Source organism: Macrotis lagotis, chromosome X (assembly GCF_037893015.1).
Source record: "Macrotis lagotis isolate mMagLag1 chromosome X, bilby.v1.9.chrom.fasta, whole genome shotgun sequence".
Taxonomy (NCBI): Eukaryota; Metazoa; Chordata; class Mammalia; order Peramelemorphia; family Peramelidae; genus Macrotis; species Macrotis lagotis.
The window spans coordinates 73086061-73098168 of NC_133666.1; the positions used below are offsets into that span (position 1 = coordinate 73086061).

At 43.2% G+C, this 12108-nt stretch overlaps 1 protein-coding gene across 1 annotated transcript; it reads right to left on the reverse strand.

The window, feature by feature from the left end:
- Window positions 1-4029: 4029 nt before the first annotated feature.
- LOC141500605 (uncharacterized) lies at window positions 4030-11631 on the reverse strand. The gene is given in 5 exon segments (XM_074203942.1): window positions 4030-7538; window positions 8243-8356; window positions 11345-11420; window positions 11535-11591; window positions 11593-11631. Coding segments are annotated over 5 exon segments (1728 nt in total). The 3' UTR covers window positions 4030-6096.
- Window positions 11632-12108: the final 477 nt, after the last annotated feature.

The window sequence follows — 12108 nt, forward strand, 5'->3', positions numbered from 1 at the left end:
TTCTAACTCTGCTTTAGTCTATTTTCTTTTGCTATGTCCCATTTCTCTTGCTGATCTCATCATCCTCCTTGGATTCAAATTATCATTTCTATGCAGATAATTCTAAGATCTATTGATGTGACTCTACGTTCTCTTCTAACACATCTCCAACTGTATAATAAACATCTCAAATTGGATGTCTTGCAATTGAATTTATCTTCTCCCTAAAACCCTCCCCTATTCCTAACTTCCCCACTATTGTTGAGGATGCCTCCATTCTCCCAGTCCCTATTTGTCCTCAATGTCTCCTTTTGTATCATCCCACTATATACAATGTGTTATCCAATCTTTTCAACAGTGATCTTTATAACATTTCTCATCTATAGCATCTTCTCAACTCTAACCCTGTCTTTAGTGGTGCAGGACATTATCACCTCAATAGCGCAGTGGTTGTTTTGCTTGTCACAAATCTCTCTCCCACTACAAATCATTTTACCCTCAGCTGATGATTTGATCTTCCTAAAGTGCAGGTCTGACATATTACTCCTCTATTTAATAAACCTTAGTAATTTATTATTGCCTCCAAGGTCAAATATAAGGATTTGCCCAAACAAAAGCAATGCAACCTATAGCAGAAGGAATACAAAAAGCCAGGAAACAATTTTTACAGTTAATATTTCTGATAAAGGCCTCATTTCTAAAAAAAGATAGACAACTGAGACAAATTTATAAGAATCTTAAGTCACTGGGGGCAGCCTGGTGGCACAGTGAATGGTACACCAGTCCTGGATTCAGGAAGACCTCAGTTCAAATCCAGCCTCAAACACTTAATAATTACCAAGCTGTGTGTCTCATCCTACAATTTCAGCCTTATACCTTGCTTCTTTCCAAGTCCTCTATGATCCTGACTTCTTTGCTCTTTCTCCATTTTCTGATTGCATTTTCACTGGTGTTCCCTATGCCTAGAATTTCCTCCTTCTTCATCTCCACATCCTTGCTTCACTGGCTTCTTCGAAGTCTAATATACTTACTGCAAGAAGCATTTTCCAGTTCTTTTTCATGTTTGTGCCATCCTTCTGAGATTATTATTTCCAATATATGTAGTCTGTATCTTGTGTGTACCTAGCTGTTTGCATGGTGTTTCCCACATTAGAGTGTAAGGTCCCTGAGCAAAAGGACCATTTTAATCTTTCTTTGTGTCCTCAATGCTTAGCATTGTGTCTGACATATAGCAGGTATATAATAAGTGCTTGCTGACATGTGGAGCTGGGAATGGCCACAACTCTGAAGAAGGGAATAGTTCTGCAAAGCTTATTCTGGCCAAAAGTTCAACTAGGATTCTTTTTTTTTAGGGTTTTTTTTTTTTGCAAGGCAAACGGGGTTAAGTGGCTTGCCCAAGGCCACACAGCTAGGTCATTATTAAGTGTCTGAGACCGGATTTGAACCCAGGGACTCCTGACTCCAGGGCCAGTGCTCTATCCGCTACGCCACCTAGCTGCCCCTTCAACTAGGATTCTTGAAAGAAATGGAACTGGATATTAAAAAATAGATTTTATAAACACAATGAGATCTCTCCTCTCGGGGAATGAACTGGAGAATCAATGACAACACTGGAAGAAAGACTGAGGAGAATTAACAATTTAGTACAAGGGTTAGAAAAAACCTTAGTCAAGTAGTTGCCTCTGGGGCGCTAGGTGGCGCCGTGGAGAGCGGCAGCCCTGAAGTCCGAAGGGCCTGAGTTTAAATCTGCTGTCACTTACTATGTGTACGCGATGGGTGACCCTGGGCAAGTCACTTAGCCCCGCAGAACCACACACATACACAAAATCCTAGGACTTGCTTCCCTGAAAATTAGAATGGAGTGAACAGAAATGAGTGATTAAGAAATTAAAATAAATCAAAAGACTGGAAAATAAAATGAATTATAAATTGCTTCTTACAAAAAATGATTGACCTGAAAATTAGGTCTCGGAAAACTCTATCAATTCATAGATAGAGAGATCATAGGTATTATCAGCCATCTCCCTGCTCCCTCTAAGAACCTACCGTGCTATGTTTTCAGCTCTCATGAATGCAACTATCAGCTGTACAGAGATGACACCAAAATCTCCATGTTCCGCCCCTAATTGATGTCTTCTCTAAGTCTTCCTTTCCACAACTACCAAATGGATCATTTTCAAGCATATTTCACCTTCTCAAGAAACTTCAGTAGCTCCCTCCTGCCTTTAGGATAAAACCCAAAGTCATTTGACATTTAAATTAAAGACTTTCCCAATCTGGCTTCCAGCCTGACTTTCCAGGCAGATTACTTATCTCTCTTCCCTTCCCCCTTCTCTACTCCCCCCCCCCCAGGGTGTTGTCCCCTGATGGTCCCTCTTGGTCTCATCTTTGCCCAGGTGAGAGCTCCTTGTCCAAAAGGTTCTTCCTCCTTTGCACTCTCCCTATACAGCTCAGCTCCAGGGCTCCCCCTTTCAAGAGACCTTCCTGGAACTGTCAGCGGCCGCTCCCACAAGTAGCCTGCATTTCTTTGGGAATCACCCTTGTTAGCTGTGGGGCGTGTATCCCCCCATTTCTGGAAGCTTCTTCGAGGCAGGCACTGGCACGCAGTAGGCACTTGATATGCTTGTCCACTGGGAAGCCCCAGAGTTGGGCAGATTATGTGGCCTGGAGTTTACAGTAACAACAAAAACTCCCGCCTTCTTCTGGTTGTAGTCTCCATTCCTCTAGCCTAAGTCTTTTGGGGGGGCGGGGGGCAGGGAGAGAAAAGAGCCTTATTCATGAGCGCTGCTTGTCAGAGCTGAAAGGGACCTCACTTTACACACGGGGGAAATCAAGGCGGGGGAAGCCACCGGCCAGAGGTCCTCGCAGCGGGAGGAGGGGCTCCAGCTCTCCCCTGCCGTTGCCTCTCCCTCCAGGGTCTCCTCCCCTCCTCAAGCCGGGCCCCAAAGGGGGCCATTCTTTCTGCTCTGGCTCCCTCCCAGGCTAGCCTATCGCTGGGCCAGTCCGTGCTGTAGCCCGTCTACCGGAAGTGCAGCGCCAGGGGGCCGCTCTAGGAAGCCCCGGAGGCCATTGGAGTCGGTGCTTCTCAGGGAGGTGGGTCTCCAGAACTGGCTCCGCCCCGGCCAGCCCTCCTGTAGGCTGCGCCTGCGCACTAGCCGGCCCAGCCAGGTTAGGAGATGGATGCTGGAGGCCAAGGCATGTCTGAGTGCCCCAGCCGCGGTTGTTGGAAGCGGAGCTGTCCACTGCCCTCGTCTTCCAGGAACCACGGAAGCCAACGTCTCCCTTTGGACAAAAGGGGGCTCAGACTTGCCCAAGGTCACCCACTCTCAACCCCCCCCACATCCCTCAGCACACATGCTGAGGCCTTTCAAGGTGGCTGGAGAGCAAGGAGGCCCCAAGCATTTGCTTAATATAAATTTAAAATCCGAATCCCTAGTTTTGTCATATGAACATTTTACATCCCGGAGGGAGACAACTCCCTTGTGGAAATCAATTGTAAACCTAAGAGGATAACGTGAGCCGGGGGCACTGTGCCATGCTGACCAGTGCACTTGGGGCCTCCTCCAGATTCTGTCCAGGCTCTTCTGGAAGGCCACACTGAAGCAAACCCATGGGCCAGAACCCACAGTTCAGTGGTGCTTAGCAGATTGGGGTCACGGGACTAATAAAAATGTTGGTCCTTCTTTCTTGAAGAAGACCGTGACATCAGGGAAGTGATGCCATGGTGTTCACATGAATTGAATTCGAGTGAGGGCATCTGTGCTAACACATCAACCTCATGTTTTCCTCCAGAGCCATCTGGAATCCAGTAGGCAGATAGGAATCAGGATGACTGGAGATGGCCCTGGATAGGATGCAGTCAGGGTGAAGTGACTTATCCAAGGTCAAACAACTAGCAAGTATCAGTTGTCTGAGACCAGATTCAAACTCTCATCCTCCTGAATCCAAGGCCAGTGCTCTCTCCACTGCACTGCCTAGCTGCCCTGGGCATGGAGATAGTCTTTGAAGGAGTGTATACTCAAAACATCCCACTTGGAGAAATATTCAGGGGAAAAGGAAAGATCCCTTAGGGAGCCCCAATAATGAGATAATCTTTACATTATTAACAGCTCACATTTATATAAGGTACATCACTATTTATAAAACATTTTCCTCACAACAATCCTGTGAGGTGAGTAGTAAAACTGTTATCCCCAGATGAGGAAACTGAGGCTCAGAGAGGCAAAGATATTTTCACACAAGCTAGGAAGTGGTTTAGGTCACATTTGGAAACAGACATCATGACTCTCTATTGAAGGTTCATTCCCTATACCCCTTTTTCCAGATCTAGCAGGTTTTACTTGCCCTTCCCCTCATCATGTTGCCTTTTCTTATATGCCTGGGCAGACCAGACCCTTTTGTGGGGCATCAGAATTCCCTCTAAGTACTCTTTTTAGACCTTAAAGCTAAATTTGAAATTCTCAATTCCAAATCCTTCGTTTTACCAATGACAAAACTAAGGGGTAAGGATTTGATTTGCTCAAGGCCTCAGGTTGTCAATTACCCAACAGGGGTCCCAGGCCACTTGAGTCCCAATGACAACAGCTCTTTTCAAAGTTTTTTAAATAAAACATCTAATTTGATCTTTAAAAAAGTGAGTACCATAGCTATTATCCCCATGTCACAAATATGGAAACTAAAGCTCAGATTAACTGACTTGACCACACTCAAAATAGTAGCTGACAGAGGCAGGATTTTTGACTCAGGGTCCAGTTCTTTGTCTTAATAAACCCTGCTCAGTCACGCACCTAAGACTTGGACACCTTGCACTTCATTTTGCCCTTCATAAAATAAAGGGATTGAGTCATCTCTAAGGTCCCTTCCAGCTTTGACATTCCATAATTCTATTCTCTCTACCTATCAGTAGTCTTCTCTTTAGTAATAAATCAACCAACACTAATTAAGCACCTACCCTTGCAAGGTCCTGTGTTTGGCAAAGGGAATATAAAGATACATAACCCAGATTCTCTTACTCTCAAGGAGCTTACAATATTACTAAAGACACAAATATCACAAAAATCATACAAGGGAGAGTGAAACAAGTGCAAGAGAGACGTGCAAGCCAAGTGCTAGGAAGAATCTGAAGCAAAGATCACTAAAGGAAGGCTTCATGGGAAGAGAGGAAAGGGCTGAGGCCACTTCCCAACCCATTACTGTGCTCTGGTCATCCTCCCTACCCCCTTTCAGGGAGTTCTCCTCAGTTTTAGCCTCAGCTGCTTGACTGCCTTCTCCCCAGTGAGAATTCCCTAACCCCAATGAACCTAGATTATGTATCCCCATCACCACCACCTTCTTCTCTACATTTAGATATGCATCATCTTATAAATGTTTAAGATACAAAAGTAGATGTTTAAGATACAAAAGTAGACACTTAACAATTAAGTCATGAGTCAAGATAAAGCAAAAAATTAAACTGGGCTAGATGCCTCAGAGGGTCCTGGATGTGAGGATAGAGGGGGTCAGTTGATCCCCAGTTAGTAGGGTTATTTCCATCAGAAAGTTGGGACACAGGGTGTTCCAAAGAATGCTCTTAATTTCCCTCGAAGATTGGGGGACCTCTGAAAATTATTCTTATCTGGGGAGCAGAAAATTGTCCCTGAAGTTGGACTCTGAACTCTAAAGGTTTCTGCCTACATACGGCTGGTAGACCAGGGCTCTTTACCCTCTCTAATAAAACAGATTCATGTGCTCTACGTGGATGGTTAAGGACAGTATTGTTTAAAAACCTCATCAGCGTAAGAGAGATGCTGAAAAGGACAAAGGGCCAGACCATGTCTAAAAGAAACACCTCTCTCCTCCTACTCTTTTCTCTTTGGATGCAGCAGACAGCACAAGTGATGAGCAATAAGAAATTCCCTGGGGTGTCCATGCATCCTTTTCCATTTTGGTCCCTGACCTGAGAGGCCATTCTGAAAGCTAATAAAGCCAGAGATGACTCATAGTAAATGTTAATTTTCAATAGTCTTGTTCCCTCACTCTATAATATTGATCAATCATGCAAACAACAAGGAAGTTATGCAGACTGAAACCCTGTCCTCAAGTTTCTAACATGGACAGGAGATAGTAACACCCTGAAAATTAATCTCTGTTATGAGTCCTCTGGTGTCGAATGAGGCTTGAATTTCGACAGAAGACTTTTTCACATTTGTTGCACTCATAGGGCTTTTCTCCACTGTGAATTCTCTGATGCTGAATAAGGTCTGAGTTCTGCCTAAAGGCTTTCCCACATTCATGGCATTCATAAGGTTTCTCATCACTATGAATTCTCAGATGCTGAACTAGGTCTGACCGGGTCCTAAAAGCTTTCTCACATTCATTACATTTAAAAGGTTTCTCTCCACTATGAATTCTATGATGCTGAATCAGATCAGATCTCTTCCTGAAAGCTTTCCCACACTGATTACATTCATAGGGTTTCTCTCCACTATGAATCCTCTGATGCAAAATAAGATCTGAGCTCTTCCGAAAGGATTTCTTACATTCACTACATTCAAAAGGTTTCTCCCCACTATGAATTCTGAGATGTGGAACCAGGTCTGAGCACCACCTGAAGGCTTTGCCACACTCATTACACTCATAGGGCTTCTCTCCACTATGAATTCTCTGATGTTCAATAAGGCTTGAGCTCCGGCTGAAGGCTTTGCCACACTCATCACATTCATAGGGCTTCTCTCCACTATGAATTTTCTGATGGTTAATGAAAGTAGAGATATCTCTGAAAGCCTTCCCACAAGCATTACACTCATAGGGTTTCTCTCCACTATGAATTCTTTGATGTCGAATAAGGCTGGAGCTTCTACCAAAGACTTTGCCACAATGACTACACTCATAGGGCTTCTCCCCACTATGAACCCTCTGATGCTGGATAAGATCTGAGCTCTTCCTGAAGGCTTTGCCACAATCATTACATTGGTAAGGTTTCTCTCCACGGTGAATTCTCTGATGTGAGACAACATCGGAATACCACCTGAAGGCTTTGCCACATTCACTACAATCGTATGGCTTCTCACCACTATGAATTCTTTGATGTTCAATAAAGTATGAGCGCCGGCTAAAGGCTTTGTCACATTCACCACATTCATAGGGTCTTTTTTCATTAGTAACATTCTGATGTTTCAGAGACTCTGAATTCTGTCCAAAGCTTTTGTCAAATAAATCACATCTCTGGGATCTTTCTCCTATAGTTTCTATGCAACTTGTATCAGGAGCTGAGCTCAGATCACAGCTTTTTTCACACTTGGTATCTTCATGTCCTCCTTCTTCTTTAGGAACCCCCCCTTGGGAGAAAGACGTGGGGTTGAAGCCACTCTCTTGGGAAGGGGGACACTGTCTCAGTCTCATCAACACTATACTTCCCTTCTGCTCCTCTAAATTATCCTTACAATCACAGGTTTCTTCAGGTTCAGGCTCCTGGGGAACAGTCCTTTGCAGTCCTGCCCACAATATACCCTTGAATTCATCATCTTCAGAAATTTCCTGCTTTGGAATAACCTCCTTGTTTTTGGTTTCAATCCCATGGTCTGAAATGAGAAATAGAAATATGGATATCCTTGCCAGGTAAAAGGAATCAGCTGATCTGAAAGAGGAAATAGAATAATCCAAATACAAATGACCACTAAATGTGCCTGATGCCCTTTTAAATCAGAAGGAAGATGGGAAAGTACTGGAAATAAATGAGAGACCTACCTAGGTGAACAAAGAGAATGAGGGAAAGCCTTTTGAGAAGAAAAAAAAATGTGACCAAAGTAGAGAAGGCAGGAATGAATAAGAATAGCAGAAAAGAAGCAGGAAGCCGGAGAAGAATAGACTGATGTGACTTGGTATGAGTGGGACCAAACTGTCTTGGAGGTCCTTTCCAATCCTGGGACTTGGGAAGGTCCCTCTGAGAAATGAGGAAGTTATATTCAGATATCTCTTTGGTCCCTTCTAATTTTATGGTCTATGAATCTATAAAGCTGAGAAAGGATGGATGAAAACCTATCCATGGGGGATACCAGGAACATAAGCAATCATTTGAGGAAAGACATAATAACAAAAGGAAGAGAAGAAGAGAAGGCATTCTCTTCTTTGTCAGGTACCAAGACACCCAGGATTGGGCAAACTTGAGGAAAGAAAACAAACAAAAAAATTTACTACTGCTGCCTCACCAAAAAAAAAAAGAGTGGGAAGGGACTACTTCTCTAAGTTCCCTCATACATACCTAAATGCTACTGCCACAACTCACCTGGATAAGCACCTTTCAGGACTTTTCTGTCCTCCATTCCCTGAAGGTTCTGTATGCACAGCCTTTCACTTCTATCCATCTGAGAAGGAAGATCAGCTTTTGAGACTGGAAACCCTTCAAATGAGAGAGGAAGTTGGGGGACGGTGGTTTGGGTTAAAAACAGAGAATTCTCCCAGAATTCAGTGCTAGCACCTGGATATGCCAGCGTGTAGGAGACACAAAGGAGAAAAGGAAATTATATTAGAAAGGTCATCGAAGGGAGGAGAACAAAGTGCCCTCCCATGTGGGGTTTGGTGACTGTATTAAATAAGTAACCTGATTACTGGAGGGTAAGGAACAGCTTCTGCTAAGAATATGACGTATCAGGGACAAAACATCCCTCCAGGAGGTGGGCTGGGCAGGTTCACTGATGGCAAAGTCACAAAGTGAGAAATGTTTCCACATTAAAAAAAAGTTGTCAGGGCGGCTAGGTGGCGTAGTGAATAAAACACCGGCCTTGTAGTCAGGAGTACCTGGGTTCAAATCCGGTCTCAGACACTTAATAATTACCTAGCTGTGTGGCCTTGGGCAAGCCACTTAACCCCATTGCCTTGCAAAAACCTAAAAAAATAAAAAAAAACAGCTGTCCATTTTCACTTCTGCTAGATCAGGCTTAGCTTCTAGATATGAGACTCTAATTGCCCAAAGGGAGTGGTATCTCACTCCTTGGGCCTAAAGTCAATGAGGTACTTCAGAAAACTACAGAAAAAAGGAGATCATCAAAAAGTTCATGAGAGGGGCAGCTAGGTGGTACAGTGGATAGAGCACTGGCCCTGGAGCCAGGAGGACCTAAGTTCAAATCCGGCCTCAGACACTTAATAATTACCTAGCTGTGTGACCTTGGGAAGTCACTTAACCCCATTGCCTTGCAAAAAAAAACCTAAAAAAAATTCATGGGATGAATTACTTCTTTATGAAGTCAGATAAAAAGATGAGTGCTTTCTCAAAGGGAAAGAGTGAAGAATGAAGACAGAGGAAAGGCTGGTGCAAACCTCCACAATCATGATGTACACGATACAGTATAAATGTCAACATATACTGGGAGAGAGCATGGGAGGCACATTCACAGATCATCCCAAACTATCCTTTGCTGGGACTAGTTTCTTCCTACCAATGCAAGTCAGCACCATCTCTGCAATTTAGTTTTTAAAGCTGTCCAGAGCACTGACAAGTGATGGGACTTGTCCAGGTTGACATAGTCAGCATGGGGCAAAAACAGGACACATACCCAGATCTTCCTGGTTTCCTCGAAGCCAGCTCTCTAACCACTACAACATACTTCCTTGAGTGAATTGTTTACAAACAATAATTTTTCTTGGACCTTTCACCCCTTGTTTTATTTTGGGGGTTTTGTTTTTCCTTTTTTGGTTTTTGTAAGTCAATTGGATTAAGTGACTTGCCCAAGGTCTAAGTAATTATTAAGTGTCTGAATCCAGGTTTGAAACCCTGTCCTCCTGACCAAGGCTGGGGCTCTATCCACTGTGCCACCTAGCTGCTCATACCTCTTGCTTTATAACTAGCATAATGTATGAAGGTATTCCTTTCCTTCATCATGGCTGTGATAATAATTACTATAATTTAAATAATGCCTCATGATTTACAAAGAACGTTATCTCCATTCTATCACTGGACCCTCACAAGAACTAGGTGGTACTAATATTACTTCCATTTCACAAAGAAGGAAACTGAAGCCTGAGCTTGAGTGATCTGAATTCTGCTCCTCTGACTCAAAGTCCTCCTTGCTGCCTTTGTGACCTTGGGAAAATCTTTTTCCTTTGAAAACTGAAAGGCTTAGAACTAGAGGCCCTTACTGGCCCAAACCCAGATTCTCAAAGCTTTCTTACAAAGTAAGATGCCTTACCAACAACTGCCCCATGGCATGTGGTTGGTCCTCCTCAATTCTTACCCTCCTGATTTAAGGAAAAAGACTTTCTTTAGGCAAAGTGAAAGAAGTCTTGGATACCAAACGTTGGAGAAAGAGTATAATGGAATAATACATAGGATAAGAGGTTTAGAATTGGAAGAACCCCCAGAGATTATCTAGTGCAACCTCCTCATTTTACAAGAAACTGAGTCCCAAAGAGGTGAAATGAAGGTATATTACAGAGCTGGGCTTTCATCTTAGCCCAGGGCAAAGAATACAGAACTATTCATAAATATGTCTTCAAAAAGATATTTTTAGATGAGACTGCACCCTCTTATTTTTATTATTGGTCACACACATATATAATGCTTCATATTATCAGAGAGCACATCATATAGACTATCTCATTTAGAACTCCCCAGGGCATGGACAGGCAGTATCCTAATGTGGAAAAGCACTGAATTAGAGGCCAGAGGAAGAGATTCAAATATCAACTCTGCTACCCAATGACTGTGGAACCTTCAAAGACACTGGAATTGCCTGGACCTCAGTTTCCTCTTTGGCAAAATGGAAGAGAGATTTCAGGACTTAATTAGTACAAATCATATGAATTGTCCAATTACCCTCATTTAGTCTCATTTTACAAATAAGAAACCACCTAAGGCTCAGAGGAGTCCAAGGTTATACAGTCACTGCAGGTCTCCTGACTCTAAGTCCAGAGGTCATTTAAGTATACCATAGCATCTTTTCACAGGTACTAGGCAGCTAACAATTCTAGTAATGAGCTAACACAAAGACATGGTGCCTGTGCCTGGCTCTCAAGATGGGAACAAAAAGGCTTTCCCTAAATGAGCTGAGTCTTGGAGTATAACTTTGACCTGCCCAAGGGTAAATGTAGTAAAGAGCTATTTTTTTTCAAGGGTCTTTATCTTTTCCAACAGATTTAAATCTCATTTTCATCAATATTATTATTATTAATCATGCATGTATATAGTACTCTGAGATTTACAAAGCAAGTCTTGTGCATTATTTCAGCTGATCCTTACGACAGCCCAGAAGGGTGGAGAGTTCAATAAGACAATCTTCATTTTACAAACAAAATCTCCGAAAAGCAATGAGCCCTTTATGGGATAGTGAGGAGAGATGAAGTGACATCCAGGCAGAAGAGGTAGCAAAAGAGAGAAGGAACTATAGGTTACCTGGGGCTTGGTTGCTGGGGACATGGCTGCCATCTTCCATTGTCTTGCATTCCCCATCTGGACATAGGGCGAGAACCTAGGAAGTAAGTAGGGAAGAAAAAGAGAAAAAGAAATCACCAATAAGTTTTACTTTGTAAGCTCCCCAACAAAAGAATCCTGGCATCTCTCCCTCTCTCCTTTTGTCACTTGCCTGGGAAGGACCTACATTGTTAGAACTCTCCATCCTCAGGTCCCTGTATGTGCTGGACCCTAAGGCATTTCCCCTCAAACCAGAGTGGAGACCACATCAGATCTGGAAGCCAGAACGACTCCTGTTGGGGAAGAAATAAGTCAGTGACTTGTACTGTAGACAAGAGAAAGTTCCCAGAGTTCCATCCCAGCCGTTCTTCCAAAACTTATCAACCTCCTGTCTGGACTCCTACAGTAGCTCAATGTGTCTCCCTCCCTTTAGTCACTCCCTGTTTCAATCTCACTTTCACATAGCTCCTAAATGAACCTTCCTCCTGCACTAATCTGACAAATCTTACTCCCTCTATGCAAAAACATACATTGTCAGGGCAGCTAGGTAGTATAGTGGACAGTGCACCGGCCCTGGAGTTAGGAGGACCTGAATTCAAATCTAACCTCAGACAATAATTAACTAGCTATGTGACCTTGAACGGGACATTTAACCCCATTGCCTTGCAAAAAAACCAAAAACCAAACCAAAAACCCACGTACACCATCTCCCATAAAAGATATAATACAGACTTGTCATTCTGGCA